The sequence below is a fragment of the Cibotium barometz genome, chromosome 27, assembly GCF_041138505.1.
Source record: "Cibotium barometz isolate CiBa-2024 chromosome 27, ASM4113850v1, whole genome shotgun sequence".
Taxonomy (NCBI): Eukaryota; Viridiplantae; Streptophyta; class Polypodiopsida; order Cyatheales; family Cibotiaceae; genus Cibotium; species Cibotium barometz.
Window position 1 is genome coordinate 16733782 of NC_141072.1, and position 21018 is coordinate 16754799.

Consider the following 21018-nt stretch of genomic DNA (forward strand, 5'->3'; position numbering starts at 1 on the left):
CATTCATTACTTTACTGTATATGCATGAAAGCTCTTTAATTCTTCCTACCCTGATTAGGACACGCACACAAGTTTTGGTTCTTTTACAAAACCAAATGAATCTAAGTTATCCCCTCCCTCCCCCCCCCACACACTCACACACACACATGCACACGAATATAGACGCGCCACGTACACGTACAAGTACGCGCACACACACACACACACACAAAAATGTACATAGACAAAAAAAAGCCCCAAGTAGATGGGGAAGTATGGCATGCGAATAGCCCTTATGATAAAATGGGATTTAATAACATTTTTCAAGTATGACGCGTGATCACATAGGCTTTGCCTTGCCAGCTAGTCTATAAAGATAGTAAAGGCCATATCCCAACTGCCTGCCTATAGGTTGTAATGGTATCATCCACTAGTTATGCCAACTTCTAACTTTTTTTTCCCTGTGTAGCACAACACATGGAAAAAGACCCTTTTTTTTTCCCTGTACATGGGCAAACAGCTTAATTAGCTAATAGACTGCTAATAATAAGGCAACACATGCTTAATTAGCTGATAGACTGCTAATAATAAGACAACACATGGGCAAACAGCTTAATTAGCTAAAAGACTACCCATCTCTAGGTGAGCTTTTGCTTTGGCACAACAGCTGTAGGCAGAAGCATGTGAGAGGGGACTGAAGAGCCGCCATATCCTCGACCTCGAGTGGCACGTTTAAACGTGAATTGCAATGCTTTCTATTATTCTGTAGGGCCTATTTTTCCCATAAACTATTATCAAATAGAGCTTAGGTTGCCACCAAAGACACAGTGATATTTTTCAAAAATAATAATAATAATTATATTAGTGGGGTGTAGAGACTCGGCCCCTACCAAATTGAATGCAAGTTTCTATGAAAGCTTCCACACCTGTCCCGTAATCACAGGTCTCTACAACCTGCTGCCTGCTTTTCTTTTGATCTCTCAGGCCCAACTTTGCTTCCTGCATTTCGCTGCAATATGTCAATGGGTCCTGCAGATTTTCATCAAGTAAGTATAAACATGGTTTTGGGTTATGATTTAACTCTAATTTTGGGTTGTGATTAGGGCTAATTATGCTCTATCACTGCATGCAGTCTGCAGCTTTGGATTCCTTATATCAGCTTAATCATGGCTTTTGATTGCTTCTATCAGCACTATAATCATGATTTGGGGATTGTTATTAATCACAGCACTACAGCTTTGATTGCATTTGTCAGCATATATACGATTTTGCTCTGTATATTGCCACTGTGGTACGGTTTTTGATTGCATTTACCAGCATAATTTTGGGGTTTGAGCACTACGGCTAAAGGTTGATTAAGATGGGCGATGGTTATTAATTCGAGGGCAGTTTAACCGAAATTTCCTACCCTAATCCTATTAGCATTTCCTAATCTCATGGGCGAGCTTCTAACGCTTTAATAATAATTTGTTCACCCAGTTGCGTAAATAAGGTGGCCGAATTGGTACACACGAATTATTTATTGTAATAGTACACGCGTATGTTGCTTAATCACGGAGCTTATTGCTGGAAATGCAAAGCAAATTTTTCCGTGATTTCATTTAGGTGGTTTGTGCGGTCGCATCAAATGTTTACTACCATTTTTTTTCAATAATGAGCTTGCATAGTGCTGAATAACTAAGCTACGCTCTCTGATCGTACAGGTCTGGTGATGAACATGCCAATTGTGTTTATATCCTACTTTACCTGAGGCAATATTGAGCTGAAATCACTAAAACAACACTTAATCAATGGGGGTACCCACCTCTCTCTCTCTCTCTCTCTCCCTCTCTCTTTCTCTCTATGTGCATAACACACGTGTCTGGAAAAAAAAAGCGCGTGCACACATACACATACATATATGAAAACATGATGAATGTATATATGCATGAGAGTGTGTGCTCGCGCGCATACAGACACACGTAGATATTCATGTGGTGTGTGTATGCATGCATGGATGTATGCATGTGTGTGTGTGTGTTGGGGGCGGGGTGTGTGTGTTTATGCCTACCTATACTCTATCTAAAAAGTGCAGAGATCCCCAATCTTTTTTCACTGATGTATTAACCTCATAAGTACCATTTGTATGTCAACTCCAAACAAATCTGAATATACCATAGAAACCTGCAAACCCTACCCTCAAAGTTGGATGACTGATTTTAAATTTTTTGTGTCAAACTTATTTGTTCACATTAATTGTCTCCACAAGGGTGTTAAAACACAATGTGCAGCTCTTTTTTTAAATATTTGATTTGTCGCCTGAACAATGCAAATGTGCACCCCACAGGGCCGGAGCTCATTCAAGAGGGCATTCGAAAGTTACCACGCAGCAATACAAAACTTGTTTGCTGGATATGGGTCATTTGTTGCAGTTTATCCTATAGTTCCTCTCATGTAAGCTCTTCATCAAATCATTATTGGCGTTGTTCAACTCGTCCATTGACTGCTTAAGATTACTGATCCTACTTGCAATTAAAACGGATGATGTATGACTTGTAGGATTGGAGTAATCTTACTGGGATCTCTGTGCATTGGAATCTTGCGAGCAGAGAAGGAGACAGATATCGAAAACCTTTGGGTGGAACAGAATTCTAGGATCGTACCTGAAAAGCATTACTTTGATTCTCAGTAAGTAGCTTCATCATTCTCCCGCTAGATTGATCTCCAAGGGGCATCACTCAAAAAATGTATGAGGCCCCCTAGGTTGATATAACCCTGAGTTTCAGAAGTGTGAGTGAGTTGTTTCCTTTTTGATGATGCAGTTTTGGAGGCATTTCTCGTAAGGAATCGGTGGCCGTCACTTTGAAAAGTTTCCCAGATGAGAATCTTAATGATCTTGGGATGGCAATGGAGGCTTTGACATCAGCTGTAAAGCCTCTATACGACAAGCTTCTTTGGAACTTTACAACAGAGGGCCAGGATGTGGTTGAGCTCAGCCAGGTAATGCTGCAATTCAGATGAGATCATTGCAGTAAAAATGCTTAAGAGCTACTCTCAGTATTGGGTACCCTTGCTAGTGAGGGATCTTTGTGCTCCTCATTAACATGGCTACTCTCAGTATTGGGTACCCTTGCTAGTGAGGGATCTTTGTGCTCCTCATTAACATGGCTACATTTCTGTGAATTAAGAACATACTTCTAATTTTTTGCAATCACACCCATGTATCCCCCTCTTTTAAGGGCTTGCAACAAGCAGGCACATCGAAGGAAGGATCAATTTGAAAGCCTTGTGCAATCTCTAGCCACAAGATGGAAATAAATCTGATGGATTTTCGCCAAGGTTTCCTTCTCAGAGCTTTAGACCAGTGTAGCATGGAGATCCCATTATGAGGGGTATGACTAGCAATGCAGCAACTTTGTTATTCAATCTCTCCAGAGGCAATAATGGCAAACCTGCACCTGAAATCCTTCAACTTATTTGTGCACCTTGTGCTAGATGGGATTGCTTGATTTCCATCCTTGTTGTTCGCGCTGTCGTGAAGTGTGCGGAGTAGCCAGGAAAGTACAAAACTTCTAGCTGTGAGAGTGAATGTCAAATCCAACAAGGAATTTCACGTACAAGATTTCCCAAGGAGTATTGAGCACCATTATTTCCATTGTCAAATACATGTGTCCTCTTCCCTCAATACATCCTTGAGTTCCTCCAGGTGAATGCACAGATTTGCATGAAATCCTTTGAACCATTCACATGTGGGCATAACAAAGATTTCCAGTTATTCCAATATACATGTGTCCAGCTATATCCATTACATCCAGTGCCCTCAAAACTGTTATTTCGAGATGTACTTTATCACCTGAAAACCTGCCTTAATGTCCTAACATCTCACAAGCAAAATATAGCATTTGGCATAGCTTTGACATACTCATAATTTTCAAAATCCATATGAGAAGAAAGTAAGGCAAATTTTCCTCAGCTTCAATGCATTTTTCACCAATCACCGAGCTCCAAATTCCTTAGCTTCTTCCCCAAAAATCCTTCTATTCAATTCCAAACTTCTTTTGATATATATATATGGGTTAAACGATTCTCTCAATTCGTATAGAATGAGAGTAACATTTAAGAGAATATATATATATATATATATATAAAAAACACTTAGCTGTCGAGTTGCATGCGTGGAACTCCACCAACCGTATGCTTCATATCAATTATGCGAGGGTGAAACAGCTGGAGAAGCATCGCTCAGTGTTGGTTTAGAAAATAGTTTTTCCCATAAATACATCATTATGTTGTGCTAGAATTACTCTCTAATTCTAGCACCTACAAAGCACATACAGTCTATATATTTTTGAAATAAAAAAGCCTGGTCTTTTCGACACTGTTATCAGACGCTGCATATCTTTTTTCCTCACTCTGCAATCGACGTTTCTTTCCGGTCGTTTTCTCCCTTTCCCCGCGGCGATCTCGGCGGCCAGCTATACATGCCATAGAAAGAAAACTGCCCGATTTCTAGAAAATCTCCAATATTTTGTTAACCTTAGCACTAAGGTTATGCCACCCATTATATGTTTCTTCTAACCTTAGCATTAAGGTTAGAAGTCTAATAGTAAGACATAACCTTATATTCGCTTCCATCATCCATAAAGGAAAACCACAATGCATGTGACTCTTGATATACACACAACATCATCCCTAAACAAAACCATTGCACCACTGTAGGCACACTTGCTTTGGAGAGCATGACACAAGCCCATAAGGCATTTTAGCCAATAATACCTTGAATTTCCTGCTTTGGCACAACTCAAGATTCCCAAAGCATTCTCACACCTATGAAGACATTCAATGAACTCCTCGGCACTGTGATACTCATTAAGTCTCCATTTCTCTTGACACCTTCATAGTTTATAAATTATCATGTCGGCCTATATGATTTATAGAATCCCCATTTACTCATTCAAGTATTTCTCCATGCCTTCATAAATACATTCCTTTGTGCATTGGTATGCCCTCATGCCATCATATATATCTGGATGCTTCTAACTTGCCCATGAGCTCTGAGTAACAGCAAAAACATCATCCTCCATACTCATATACAAAAAACCCCTAAATCTGACTCAGCCTCAGCTTGTCTTATTGAACCTCATATACAATATGAACATATGTACATAGCATCATATAATGACTCGTCATGGCACTTAACCTATGCATCTGGATGTGTATTTGACGGCCTCACATGCACGGTTTCATATCATAGACGTGCCATGGCACGACATCCACCCCCTCTAAACCTGCACATCCTCTGGTATGTGCCAAATCATCATCAAGGTCCACATATAACTGGATGTCGTCTTCATCTTCTGCAGTTCCAGGAAGATCATCCTCTTCCTCTTCAATCATATCCATACTTCCACTGTCAAGCCTCTCATCCTGAATCTCTTGTGAATCAAAAGGATCACCATCATGCCTTCTTTTAAATATCTTAACTCTTTTACCAGCCACAAGATTCTTTACTTCTGTTCCATCAAGTTCACACAGAGTATACGTAGCATTCCCATGCACATGCTTAACAATGTAAGGGCCAAACCATCTTTTTGCAAATTTTCTTTGAACAGTGAATTGGTTGTCAAGGCTACTATCATACATTAGAACCCAATCACCTTCTTCAATAGGTTTTGGCCGGAGTCTGTGTCTACTATCAAATCTTTCTTTATTTTTCAACCTTGCATCTTTCAGGCGAGCTTTAGCAAGCTCTACATCTTCAGGCCTCCTCTCCAACTGTCTTATTCTCAATGCAAGGAGGTCTTCTCTGCTCAATCCTTCCACCCAGGGCAATACATTCCAAGTTAGAATTACTTCTTCAACTGGCATCACTGGCTTCTGACCATACATTAATTCAGCAGGCATGTATCCTGTCACTGAGCTATGAGTTGTACGGTCAGCCCACAAGGCATATGGTAGCAACTTTGGCCACTCTCTCATCCTTTCTCTGCATGCCCTAGCCAAAGCTTTAATGATTGGCGGATGTCCTCGCTCACTTTTCCCATTGCCCTCAGGATTGTAAGCACATGTTAGAGACAGTTTGATACCAATTCTAGAGAAGAATTCCCTTGCTTCTTCAACATCTAGCTCTCCCCTATCAGCTGTTATTTTTCCAACACAACCATATCGGCAGATCACATCTTCCAAGAGAAATTTGCATACTGTTTCCGTACTCTTTGTTCTAAGGGCACGCCCTTCTACCTGATTTGTCAAATCTTCTCTTGCAAGTGCTATATACCGCATCTGCCAAATTCCCAAAGGCATTGTAACTAGATCCACTACCCATTTGTAGTGCATGGCAGGTGGGTAAGTTGGTTGCAAGCCATCACGATGCCTCACATTTGAGTACATTTGGCATACCATGCATGTTTCCACATATTGGGAAATATCCTTGAACATTCCTCTCCACCAATATTTTTCCTTTATTTTGGTAAAAGTGGCCCACACACTTCTATGCCCAGCCCAGAGACTCTCATGGAATTCTTTCACAAGCTTCCCTTGAGTCTCTTTATCACATATGACTCTCTGTGGCATAGCATTCCTCTGTTTAGGATGTTTCCAGAGATACCCATCCTTTAGAAAGTAACCATATGCTTTTCTGCGGATTCTCTTAAATTCTGAGTTAGACCAATTTTCTTGCCTTGTTAGAGTGCTCAAATATTGACCAATGAGCAACCAATCTCCTTCATATATTTCCTCAATAAAAGACTCAAGTGCATTTGATAAGCAAATATGATCCCCTTTTGCATATGCTGTAGTATAAAACTTTGTACCCACATCATCAATGTCACTAATCATCTCTTTCTCATCTTCATACCTGGCTCTTGATAGCATATCTGCAACTGGATTATCTTTTCCCGCAATATGCTCAAACTCAGGATTTAGTGACTTGATATAAGCAATCCACCTAAGCATAGCAATATCTGGAGTGGTACAACTTGCTATCATCCCAAGAAGTGGCAAGCAATCAGTCTCCACAAGTACAGATACCCCAATAAGATATTCTTTTTCACATTTTAGAGCAGTGACTATCCCCCATAATTCTCTCTTGATCTGTGGATACTTTCGCTGCCGAAAGCTTAATACCTTTGCTCCAAATCTAATTACATACCTATGATCATCCTCATCATCTTGCCCTACTGCCCATCCAATCCCAGTAGGACTAGTATCAACTGTAACAATCACAGGCCTGCCACACTCATAATCTGCCTTTCTCAAAATGGGTGATGATTGGAGCAAATATTTCAGCTTCCGCATAGCTTTAATATGTACTGCACTCCACAAAAATTTTTGATTTTTCCTCAAAAGTTGATAAAGAGGATCTGCTACATGTGCATAATGTGGGATCCAAATAACATAAAAGACGCATGCTCCAAGAAATCTCCTCAGCTCTGTAACATTAATGCATATTTCCTTCATTCTTTGTATTGCATCTATCTTGGCTGGACAAGGACGGCGTCCACTAGTACTACAAAGATGTCCCACTATTAGCACTTCACCAACCCCAAACACTGATTTTTGTCCAGATAAAGTAAGATTCACTTCTTCAAGCCTGGATAGAATCATGTCACAATCCTTTATATGATCTGCCACAAACTTGCGGCACCCTTTTGAATCCAAATTCTCATCTTTGTCTTTCTCATCACAGCCCTTTATTGGCACATCATCCAAAAATGGCATAGTTTTTTGTGGTATGAAGTCCCGTAAGACTTTATTCATTCCATTCATCATATGTGCCACTGAGTTAGTGGCTCCCTGTGGTAAGGTACACATCCTTACTAATCCCAAAGGAGTTCTCATTGTGGTCAAGTCCCTGCTTTGTATATCCAGCTGGAACTGATCATATCCCGAATACAAATCACCCATAGAGTATATAGCTTTCCCTGCAAATGCTTCTGCAAACTCATCCACAATTGGACCTGCTCCCACATTCCTAATTGTGACTTTGTTTACAGGTTGCATGTCTTGAATAAAGCGCAATGTCCCATTTTTCTTTGGTACAGTAAACCATCTGTTGGAATATGGGGCACATGAAGGCTCCAAGATTCCCATCCTGATCTTTTCCTTTAGTAATTCCATCAACTTTGGCAAGAGAGCCTTTGGTACTGGAATTGGCCGCAGGTTCCAGGGCACATGTGGAACAGTAAAGATCACCATTGGTGCTGTTACACTTGGATCAACACAGCCTATCTCATGCGGCTGAAAGGCAAAAGCTTTCCCATGTTTTACAAGCATCTCCTCAAAGCATTCCCTTTCAACTGGCAACAGAAAATCCCTCTCACCAATCTTCAACTCTTTCAGAGTTTCTTGAGTAAATTTATGCCCAATTTTCTTCGGATCTCTAAGATTTGGCTGCATAGAAGCTTCATCTATCTTCTCCTTGCTTCCTGGTGGCAAAGGCAAGGCAACTGGCTTCACCTTCTTTGCAACCGTTTTGTACTTTGTATCAACATGAGCATCCATCTCACAATTCATGTTTTTACATTCCACCCCCTCAAATCCTTGGATTATATCATACATTTTCACAGATGACACCTTTATCATTTCATTTCCACTCTGTAAGCATGCTCTTCTCATATCAAAAAGTACATCCATAGTATCTATAAATGACACCTCATCAAGCACCCCTGAAATAAACTCATTCTTCTCCAAAAGACCACACTGCTCAAAACTTTTTTGTTCATTTTGTATATGTTTTTGCATACCACGCTTTAAATCCTTGCTTTTTACAAAAACCAGTGACCCATAGCTGGAGAATCCCTGAAAATTTGCTGAAAAACTATTTACATTGATTGAGTCCTGCGAGAACTCATTTCCCTTTGTACCATTGGAATCCCGCTTTACAATGGCACCTGGCCAAAATCCCTCATCTCCCTGTAATTCATAAACTCTCTGTTTATCTTTGGGAGTGACTGTGCCCGAAGAGATTCACGATTCCTTTCATGATTAATGCAAACTGTCAAAAACTGAACAGCTTTTTTGCCATCTTTACTCCTTATTCTTGCATAAGCTGAACCATCATCCAAAACCTTTGTTTCCATCCTTACAGCTGTAATGTAGGGTTGCCCAAGAATGAGGGGATACGATGACATCTCCTGAACAAAGAAATTCTGATCATCCTTCACATCCCCTATAGTTACCCTTACATTTGGACATGCTGCATAAAGCTCTCCAGATGAATTATTAGCTGCTTTAATCATCCACCCATGATCCACATCCATTGGCCACTTACATTTGTTGTAGAGATTTTTAGCCATAAGATTTATTTCAGACCCATGATCAATTAGAGCGACATATGGCTCTTCCAAATCACCTATCTTGACAAGGGTTTCAGTCTAGGTTGCAGGAAACGTTTCTGTTTAGGAAACGGCAAGCCTAAGTAAACGCAAGGAAACGCGAAACCCATTTACTAGGAAACGTCGGGGGTAGGCTAAGATTTGAAAAGAACACAGACATTTAGAAAAAATATAGCACATGTTTACATATAGTTTTTGAAGGGAGGAAACATGTAAAAGCACGTAACAAAGTAGATGAAAAGAAGGCTGAAATTCATTAATCAATGATTGTGCAAGATACAACTTGTTTACATGGGAAGGAGTCCATAAGGGCGGAATTTCAGCCATCAATGACAGTGCAAGATACAAATTTATTACATGGGAAGTATACCCTCATCCTCAACTAGATCCTCAAGGCACTCATTCAGGTTGCATGGACCCATGGAGGATGAAGGCGAGTAGAGAGAACACTGGGAACATAGATTGAGAGAAATCGTTTTTCTTAAAAAAAGGCTGGCGAGTCTTTTTTTATGGACCTTAGAAAAAAAGCCACATATATATATATATACATATATATATATATATACATATATATATACACGGGCCCTGTTGGCCCTTTTTTTTAATGCTTTTAATAAATTGCAACAAAAACGGACCACTTTATAAGTGGCCCCCGTTTTTCTTTTAATGGTCTGCAACAAAACGGGCCACTTTATAACTGCCCCCGTTTTTCTTTTAATGTGTTGCACCAAAACGCCAAGGTCAAAATTCGTTTTTTTTTGGGTAAAAACTCGCCGTTTCCTAAGTGTTTCCCATGGTGAGAAACGTGGCCCTTCTACAGAAACGCCGAAACGGCGTTTCCTACTCTTCCACACACGTTTCCTGCAAGCTAGGTTTCAGTGGTAGCTCTTGCCCAATGGCTCCTGGAGTAATGACTCTTTGTAAGAACTTCTTTTTCATCATCCTCTTCCACAAAACGCACTTGTCGTGCCCCATCAGCAGAGTGATTACATTCCACCACATTTTCTCTCTCTTCCTTCTTCTGTACCTGTACACCATGAGTCTTGGAAGTGCTTGCTTCCCCTTGTGATGGAATAGATTCAATTATGGACTGCCTTTTTCTTCGTATAATATCAATTATCTTATCATGAAATTCTTTCTTTGCAATCCCCAAGACTTCCCCTAATGTGAATTCCACCCTGCTGTTTAAAATTCTCTCTTCAAGCACCTTTTTGAGATCTGTTGCAACTTCAATATCAGATTGAAGCTTGTAGAGTGGACTTTTCCCTTTACCCTTCTCCTTCATTTTTGCTGGCACATCTTCCATTGAAACATCATGTGGAGATCTGCTATGCTGTGGAGGCATATGTGATGGCCCAGGATCCTTCTTTTCACTTCCACGTGTAACTCTTTTTGATGGTCCTCCTTCCTCATTTTCTCTTTTACGTTTCTCCTCTACCTGTGCCTCATTATTTTGACATTTGGCAATATAGGCATGAATGGATAAAGAATCCACAGGCTCCTCCCAGCCAGTCTCAAGACGTATACAATCACCTGCCTCATGCAAAGCTTGCTTTGACACTTTCTTTGATGCAATTAATTCCATTGTTGACGGCCAAAAATTCTCATTCTCATAATCCTCATCATTCTCAAATCCCTGCCTTTGTTGACCAACCTTTAATCCATAGGTTGCTGCCTCGACCATAGAAATGGCATGACTAGCAGCCATATCCTCTACCAGCTTTTTCATTCCTCCTTTCCCAAAGTTTGTACTCAGCGGAAGACCAGTCTCTGTAAGATGGATTTTCCCATCTTTGAAGAACACAAGTTGATTTTTAAGAGCTTCTTTATAGCTGGTACAATCCTTCTTTGCATGCTCTGGGTCATCACACCATATGCATCTATATGTATACCCTTCTTTGGTTTGAGGCCTTTGCATAGAAGCCTGTCCCAATGGTAGACCTTTTTCTTCGATCCTGGACATCTTCAATTTTAAATCACGCATACCCTTGATAAGCTCATCCATCGGCCCATCTATCTTAGAAGTTGTGGCAGCTGGCTTGGATAAACTTTCAGGGGTAACAGCAGCTATGGGGGTTGCAGAGCCCATCACCATTTTATCCCTCCTCCGCTGCCGCTTTGCTAACATAGTGACTGCATCCTCAACATCATTCCAATCACTCTTTAATCCTTGCTCTGTATTTTTATCCTCAAGGAGGATTTCCAATGTCTCCTGGAGATCTTTCCCAGCTGCCTGCAAGAAGAGCTCTGTCTTTTCTCTGTCCAAAGTTGCACGCTCTATTCTTGACAACTGGGCATAACGCTTCTCAAACTCCCTTAGCAATTCTGTGGCAGAAATTCCCATTTTAGGTTTTGTGACCCATTCCAAAAAAGTTCGTTTAGTCACTCGCTCAGAATCCTCCATGAAGTATTCATCTTTTAAGGCAAGCTTGAATTCTTCCCAATTTCTGCCACCCTGTGCTGTCTGCAATCCTTTTATGCGCTCTCTTATTTCAGGAACGCATACCAACTCGAAACTTCGAACCATATCCTCCTCGGTCACCCTATTTAGCTCCATCTCCTTTATATAATTGCGCAGATACTTTGTAATGTCCTTCCCATCAAATTGATCTACCTTTTTCACAATTGATTGTAAGGCTTTGGTCATGGAAATCTGTCCCCTCTCAGCAGCTTGTTGCTGTTGCATGTACATGGAAAACATTTGGAACATCTGCATAACTCCAGGGTCAAAATGAACCCCCTGGCCCTCAGAATTCTCAGCCATAGCTTCCCTGTATGTTTCACTACACTCTCACCCCAGCAGCTTCACGTCGGGTTCACCAAAGATGTCGTGAAGTGTGCGGAGTAGCCAGGAAAGTACAAAACTTCTAGCTGTGAGAGTGAATGTCAAATCCAACAAGGAATTTCACGTACAAGATTTCCCAAGGAGTATTGAGCACCATTATTTCCATTGTCAAATACATGTGTCCTCTTCCCTCAATACATCCTTGAGTTCCTCCAGGTGAATGCACAGATTTGCATGAAATCCTTTGAACCATTCACATGTGGGTAACAAAGATTTCCAGTTATTCCAATATACATGTGTCCAGCTATATCCATTACATCCAGTGCCCTCAAAACTGTTATTTCGAGATGTACTTTATCACCTGAAAACCTGCCTTAATGTCCTAACATCTCACAAGCAAAATATAGCATTTGGCATAGCTTTGACATACTCATAATTTTCAAAATCCATATGAGAAGAAAGTAAGGCAAATTTTCCTCAGCTTCAATGCATTTTTCACCAATCACCGAGCTCCAAATTCCTTAGCTTCTTCCCCAAAAATCCTTCTATTCAATTCCAAACTTCTTTTGATATATATATATGGGTTAAACGATTCTCTCAATTCGTATAGAATGAGAGTAACATTTAAGAGAATATATATATATATATATATATAAAAAACACTTAGCTGTCGAGTTGCATGCGTGGAACTCCACCAACCGTATGCTTCATATCAATTATGCGAGGGTGAAACAGCTGGAGAAGCATCGCTCAGTGTTGGTTTAGAAAATAGTTTTTCCCATAAATACATCATTATGTTGTGCTAGAATTACTCTCTAATTCTAGCACCTACAAAGCACATACAGTCTATATATTTTTGAAATAAAAAAGCCTGGTCTTTTCGACACTGTTATCAGACGCTGCATATCTTTTTTCCTCACTCTGCAATCGACGTTTCTTTCCGGTCGTTTTCTCCCTTTCCCCGCGGCGATCTCGGCGGCCAGCTATACATGCCATAGAAAGAAAACTGCCCGATTTCTAGAAAATCTCCAATATTTTGTTAACCTTAGCACTAAGGTTATGCCACCCATTATATGTTTCTTCTAACCTTAGCATTAAGGTTAGAAGTCTAATAGTAAGACATAACCTTATATTCGCTTCCATCATCCATAAAGGAAAACCACAATGCATGTGACTCTTGATATACACACAACATCATCCCTAAACAAAACCATTGCACCACTGTAGGCACACTTGCTTTGGAGAGCATGACACAAGCCCATAAGGCATTTTAGCCAATAATACCTTGAATTTCCTGCTTTGGCACAACTCAAGATTCCCAAAGCATTCTCACACCTATGAAGACATTCAATGAACTCCTCGGCACTGTGATACTCATTAAGTCTCCATTTCTCTTGACACCTTCATAGTTTATAAATTATCATGTCGGCCTATATGATTTATAGAATCCCCATTTACTCATTCAAGTATTTCTCCATGCCTTCATAAATACATTCCTTTGTGCATTGGTATGCCCTCATGCCATCATATATATCTGGATGCTTCTAACTTGCCCATGAGCTCTGAGTAACAGCAAAAACGTCATCCTCCATACTCATATACAAAAAACCCCTAAATTTGACTCAGCCTCAGCTTGTCTTATTGAACCTCATATACAATATGAACATATGTACATAGCATCATATAATGACTCGTCATGGCACTTAACCTATGCATCTGGATGTGTATTTGACGGCCTCACATGCACGGTTTCATATCATAGACGTGCCATGGCACGACAGCGCCTGTAATTGCAGTACACCAAGTTCATGATGCAAAAAGCCATCCACGATGATCTTTCCTCAAGCAAAGTTGTCAGGCCTTGGTACTGGTTTTTTGCCTTCTTTATTACAATTACAAGCAGCAATAGCAGGTAAATCTTTTGAATGATAGCTATCAGATGTATGGTTGCAAGGAGAACAGCAGAAATAGCAGGTAAATCCCTTAGATGATGCATGGGTATGATGCATCCAGGCCTTTATATTTGCAATTATTACTCAACTGAGTCCCCCACTAGGTGATGTGGTTCAAATGGAGAACGAGGAACCTGGATCAGAGTGATCAGGGTGTATGATATTTTCAGGTAGTATACCAGGAAACCAGGCTTGTCCATATTTGCTTCTATAAACATTGCAGAGTCTAATTGTGTGGTGTTTCTCTAAGCCCTACGAAAACTTAGTCTCTCCGTAATTCAGGGAGATCATTGAAGGCTGAGCCGTGTATGCCAAAATGGACCTCTTATCTCACATAGACCACTGCATGTAGCCACTAGTCCCAAGGGGGCCCCATGCTCATTTCGAATGGAGTCATTGCTTGTGATACAATGTATTCAAATTCCATCTTGGTTGGATGGGCAGAAATGACTTACTCATGCCAGACCAAATTCTTATCTATGCTTTCATTTTAGAGGCAAGGATCAGTAGGAGGGATTTTTGATATCTGTTCATGTGAATACTCACATCAGACGAGACAAAAGCCATACATAATTCTGGAGTTGAAGGTGCCATCAAGTCTTAGCCAATCTTTGAATGAGATTCTCTGCTGAGCTCAGTCTCTTGCTGCTGAAGAAGGGATGGGGGCGGCAGGGAAGGGGGGGGGGGATGTTGTTTGTGATATGGAGCAAAAATCACTGATCACATGCTGTGTGATACAAAGGCAGGACCAGAGTGGAGTGTCCAGATATGAAGCGCCATACATTTTCTGTTAACAATGAACTAACTCTCTTCATTTGTTTTTCAAAGAAAACATGCATGTCTTGTGGGTATAATACTTTGGACACGTAATTTTGGTGTGCAGAGTGATTTTTGTGAGCGGCCTCTTATCCCTCAGACTTTGAGAAGTGGAGCTGATCCCAATATACATGGAAATTGGTATGCTTGGGGCTATCGCCGAATCTCAAGTTGCGCTCTGACTACAATACAACTTCTTTTCAATCGCAATCTCAGTGCATATCACCTTCCTGATGATTGGGGGCTTGATGTGCTTCCTTGCTATAAGCTTACTCCTATGGATTGTTTTCAAGAAGGAAAAGAGTTTGATTATCCCAAGGCACTACAACAACTTGATCAATTAGGTGAGGCACTAACTTCTCTCTCTCTTTTTCTCTCTTTTACTCAACACTAAGAGTCCACCTCTCTCTCTGTCTTTGTCTCTTCCCCTGTTTGATCAACAATGTAAAGGAAGAACATATGAATCGATTGAGTGGGCCTGAATGGTTCCAAGAACTAACAGCCAATACAAAAGAGAACTTAAAGAAGTAAAACTTTATCTCCAAACAATGTCTTTGTCAGGGCACAATGGGATTGATCTACTCTAGCCCAAGTAACCATGCTAGAGAATAATGGGTTTAATGAATGCCACAAAGATTTTCAGCTAATGCAATTCATGCCTCACAAGCATGGAACGCAAGCAACCCACTTGAGATGGATCTTACACAGGCGGTTATTTGGGGGCTAGTAGATATATGTAGAGGGCCAGTTTCTTCCGTAGGTGCATGAAAGGCCTTCAAAGCATAGTAACAAGAAATGGGCATTTTACTAGCCAAAAGTTGCAGAAACTGCGCTTCTTGGGAGGAACTGGTGCTGTTTCCATTACTCGTTTCCTAATCTCACTTGAGAATTTTCCTGGTAAGTTTTGATTTTCCATTGGGGCAAGTTTTGATGTCCCCCAATTTTCCTTGTTATCTCTATTGGATTATGATGTTATCTCTATTAGATTATGATCTATTCCAATTTTCTCCTTACTTTTCTTAACTTTTTTCATTATTTCTATTTACATCTACTATATAATGTTAAAAACATGCTGTTTCTGTTTCCTAGTTTCAAGCCATTTCCGTTGCGGAGACATCATCCATTTCCATTGTTGTTTCCATTTTCCGGATATGCTAATTTCAAGGCTGCATGGAGTCAAGAATAGAATCGTGCGAATTAATTTTCCATCCCCTTAACCTTTCAAGTGGAAAAGACGATACCTCTGTCTCTTGGCTGGGAGTACTCTTGCACATTGGCGCCCCCCCATACTTCACTTTAATTTCATAGAGAGAAGACACTTCACTTTACTTTCATGGAGAGAAGACGCAAAGGATGACCTTGCAGGAGCCATTGGCTGATCTAGAGCTTCTTTCCATTAGAAGTGTGAGACAACAATGCAATCTTTGGTACATAGATTCATTTCCACACTTGGTATGAAGACTTCAAATTTCTAGTTGATGCCCTATCAAACAATTTTTGATAGATCCAAAGAGTAACCATTTATTCTCGGCATTTAGACAGACTAGCAACTCCCCATGCTCGACAAGTATGGGAACAATAGCCTTCTTGCCATGGATGCGACTTTTGGAATGAATAAGTATACGGTATGTTATTATCTATCCATACAAAAACTTCGTAAACTTTTGGTACCTTTCATGAATTAATCTTCTCTTTGCTTGTCTTATGTGCAGTTCTATCTTTACTCTATGCTTGTGTTTGATGCTAGGAATATGGCGTCCTTGGCTTCCAAGTCCTTCGTGTGCTTGTCTTCCGTTGCCTAGATCTTGAGCTGCATCTTTGCCAGCTCTGCGTTGGAGGAGGTGAGGGATGCATTAAGCTCATCTAGAAAATCCAGTTCTTTAGCTTCTTTCAGGTTCTCCTAGGCATGTGAGCGCTTGCCTGCTTCTCGAGGGCTTTTATAGTCTTCTTGTCCTGCTTCTGTTGCTCTTTGAGTTCTTGCACCAGGCAGTTTAGCTCTTCAATGTGGGCTTTGAGTGCAGATTCTTCACTCGTCTTGTCTTCTAGACACTTGTTGCTGGTGACCAGCACATACTTTCTCAATTCATGCTCGGGGATTGTGTCCATTGCAATGCTGGTCCACAGCACCGGTTCTTTTCCCTTTTTCAGCTCTATGGCCACCTTCTTGCCTTTGTCCTTCAGGTTTTGGAATTCGTTTTTCTGGATTTCTAGTTCCTCCATTAGTTTTACATTTTGCATTTGGAGCTCCTTAGTCTCTTTGGTTGCACTCCATTGCCAGCTTCCACTCTGGATTGGATACTTTCCTGTACTTGGGTAGGATTTCTGTATCCTTGTCTGATTCTGGCAATCCTTACTTGCTATTCTCCCACTCCGGCTTGGATGCTTTCCTGTACTTGGGCAGGATTTTCGTATCCCTGTCCTAGTACGGCAATCCTTCCTTTCTTTCCTTTCCATCCGTCTGGATTTTAGTCTTCTTTTTGATAGGGGATTAATTGGCTACAGGTGGGTGTGGGAGCTTAAATAACAACTTTCAACTTCTGCAGATACTCCTCCCACACCCCCTTCAGCTCTTCGACAGTATGGTCCTCCCATTCCTCCATCTTGGCTGCATCCAACTCATATAGTTCATAGGGTTTTGGGCTTGATAAACTGCAAGCCTGGCCTCTGTCCTGATCAGCTCGATCTTGTCTTTGTCTGCTCTTGCATGTATGTCCTTGACCACTTCCAGGTGCCCTTTTAGCAGAGCATCTGCCGTCTCCAGAGTTGCTGTGGCTGCATCCAGGCTCTCCTTAATTTGTCTTGTTTCCTTCTCCTACCTATCCATTGTAACCTTTAAGGTCTTGATTTTTTCGCCATGCATTTGTTGGCTTCTTGCAAACCCAACATCTGCATTTGGATTCTCTCCTGTGACTCTCACAAGTGATTACTCCTTGTGGTTCTCGTCTGCTTTGATCTCTCTGTCTCTCTCCTTCAAGGCATCCTTGCACCTCTGGATCTCCTTGGGGCCTTCTGCTACACACTTTTGGAAATAATCTAGTGGTCTCAGAGCCCAATATGCATCCACTTGTTTCGGAAAACACGCTACCCTGCTGAGAGTTGGCACCACTTTAGTTGTTGTTGGTCCTGCAAGGTGAACAAATATACCCAATTATTTGATGCCCTTAAGGGGATCCCTCGTAGTTCCTATTTCCATTCTCGTGGCACCTAGTGCAAGGAGGTCTTGCACTGTTTGGTATGTAGTTGGCATTTCTAATCTTTGGGTATGCTCTACTTCCAATTTCTTGCTTGGTTGGCAGCTTGATTTTGTCTCCAAAATTAAACTTCATTTTCTTGGACATTTCTAGGGTTGGCATGTGTTGTCTGGTCTGGAGTTGGCTTGGGTGCCAGGGGTTTAATACCTACAGGCTCAGTGGGCTTCGGCTTTGATATGCTTTGCTTCCCCTTGTCGTGTTGCTGTTGCTCACCTTGTTTTTCATGACTTTTGTCACCATTTGGTCCCTTCACCAAACTTGATCAGTGTTTTGGGGCAAGCCCACACACAGAACAGAACCAAGGTGAGAATGGGGATTTTCCACAGAAGAAAACTGAAGCATTCACTTGCAAAGATTGGCCTGAAAAATGGTTTTACCCACACGTCATCATGGGATTTCATTTAAGTGACTTATCTGGCTTTTAAGTTAGTGTGTTCACACATCAGTAAAATGTGGCTGGACATATTATTATTTTTTGGGCATGTACAAGTGGATAGGAGGAGGCGCCTAGCTTTAGTTTGGGGAGCAAGCTGGGAAAAGCATAAAAGCAGATATTTCAGCTACTTTTGGCATAAAGGAAAAGCATAGCCAAATAAGGAGTTGGTCGACTTTATTAAAAAGCAAGGAGGGATGTTTTCAAGAGCATGCGCATAAGGAGCTCTGGCCGATTACTGTTTTCTCTCCTCTCTGTGCTGGCCGTACACTGGACTGGAGCTGAACTCTTTCTCTCTCTTCAGCGCTTGAGAGTGCAGGCCGTATAGAGCAACAGTTCTCTCTCTCTCTCTCTCCCTCTCTCTCTCTCTCTCTCTCTCCCCTGTGCGCTGGCCATACACAGGGTTGCAACTGATCTGTTATTCTCTCTCTTCAGTGCTGGCCGTACAAGTATAGGATGACAATAGCTCGATTTCTTTCTCTTATGCGCTTGAGAGCATAGGCGGCAACTGTTGGTAATTCTTCTTCATTGGCCGCCTTCTGTTGGTGAGAAAAGATCAGAAGTGGGGACCACACTAACCAACAGTTTTGCTATTGAGCTTATGGAAGTAGTCATGTGTCAAGAGCATGAGCAACAGACAGCTTGGACTAAGGATTTATGGATTCACAAATTTTATCCTTGAAGTATGGAGTTGGCTTTTTGTGCCCGTGTTCAGAACTCTTTCCATATGGATTGTGGATTTTAAATCAAGCTTACAAGCAAGTTATATGGAGATATATCTCAAGATATCTTATGGATATGGTGACGAGATATTTCTTTTGGCTTCATAACAAATCTGGCAAAGAAAAGCTAAGTATACTTTGATTTTTGCAAAATTGATGCTTTTTGGCAATTTATTGTAAGTGTTTTGGGGACATTTAACCCTTGCATGCTGTTTGCCGTGAACTACAATGGTTGAAAAGCCTAGTTTATATGGTTTTCATACCGATATGTTCAACGACTATGGACTAAGTTTTTGGCATATCTTTGCTCGAGGATTTATAGATATGCGATGGTTTGGCGCATCTATATGGTTATCATTCATTCAATGATTTTTGGGCTTTATATATGGCTCTATGGCTTCCTTTATTGGGATGGATTATGTTTTTGGCTCCTTTATTTTGGATGCAGTGGATTTATGAAACTCATGGATATCACATGAATCGAGGATTTTTCTATGGATTCCCATTGGCAGCCGAAATGCCTATAAAACTATTGGCGGCCGAAATGCCAGTAAAACTATCTATCACAGACATGCTTATGGAGAACTAGGATCTCTATGCGTGTGACTCATTCTTGTCTTATGTTATACACCCACCAACAGCATGATGGATACACTCATGGAAGAGTTGGTGACTCTACTGAGTGAGTATCTGAACTCATGGAAGGGTTGGTGACCCTAGTGAGTTTTGTGAACTCATGGAAGAGTTGGTGACCCTAGCGAGTTAAGATCCTCTTGACTACAAAGAGGCAACCTCAATCCAGAAATACTAGTAGTGGAGCAGAGGAAGATGCTCATGGCCTTTGCAACTATGATGTATAATAATAGGGCTAAAGGGCAACCATGCCGTATTGAGCGAGAGACCTGAAACCGCTCTCCTCTATCACCGCAAGCGAGCACAATACTGTGGGCATCACGATACATGCATGAAACTCCCTTGATCCATCTCTAAGAGAAATCCATATGGCTAAGAGTACCTACAAGGAAGTCCCAATCCACTCTATCATAGGCCTTCTCAAAATCCAAGAGCAGAATGGCTAAGGGCTGATTACTCACTTTGGCCCATTCCACGGCCTTCCAAAACAAGAAATGTTGTCAAAGATGCTCTTTCCGTGTAAGAATCCATTTTGAGTATCATGAATGACATCCTGCAAAATTGGCTGCAATCTAATGCTCATTGCCTTAGCAAGAATCTTATATGCAGTCCCAGGTAACGTGATAGGTCTCCACTGGCCAATCAATGTCTTATCCCCACTCTTAGGGGGATAAGATAGATAAGTTCCTCAATGAGAGAAGAAGGCATAGAACCTGCGCCCCACATCTCTTGGAGAGACAATGTGATCTCAGTCCCAATCTCATCCCAAAAAGTAATGAAAAGGGGAGGGGCCATCCTCCCCTGGACACTTACCATGAGAACTCCTGCGTAGAAAAAGGGGCATCCAGAACGGCGTAATCAAATGTGGCAATGCATTCCAAACCTTCCTTTGTGACCTGTGTCTCAAATTAGAGTGAGGCTCAGCACTAATAAGTTGGCGATAGAAATCAGTTGCAATTTGTCTAACCATAAGAGGATCTGAATGAAGAGTGCCATGTGAATCCTGCAACTTCCTGACACTATCTCTAGCATCAGATGGACCGTGAGTAGCAAAGAAATGTTTGTTGCATCTTCCACCCATCTGGGTCCAAAAGGATTCGTGGGCATGGTAACGATACTCCGCACGCTGCTCA

At 41.2% G+C, this 21018-nt stretch overlaps 1 protein-coding gene across 5 annotated transcripts in view; it reads left to right on the forward strand.

Annotated features, from left to right (window-relative positions):
* Window positions 1–321: 321 nt before the first annotated feature.
* The window catches only part of LOC147623106 (uncharacterized), a 203787-nt gene continuing 183090 nt past the window's right edge, over window positions 322–21018 (forward strand). Inside the window, exons 1-7 of one of the 5 annotated variants that reach the window (XM_086821168.1) lie at window positions 379–621; window positions 964–1025; window positions 1683–1775; window positions 2306–2412; window positions 2518–2646; window positions 2781–2958; window positions 14914–15190. In XM_086821168.1, coding sequence (XP_086677294.1) covers window positions 1770–1775; window positions 2306–2412; window positions 2518–2646; window positions 2781–2958; window positions 14914–15190 — 697 coding nt within the window. In that variant the 5' untranslated portion in view covers window positions 379–621; window positions 964–1025; window positions 1683–1769. Of the gene's footprint in view, window positions 1026–1111; window positions 1271–1682; window positions 1776–2305; window positions 2413–2517; window positions 2647–2780; window positions 2959–13859; window positions 14201–14913; window positions 15191–21018 lie in introns of those variants that run through there. The other 4 variants (XM_086821167.1, XR_015269330.1, XM_086821166.1 and 1 more) reach the window with 4 other exon arrangements.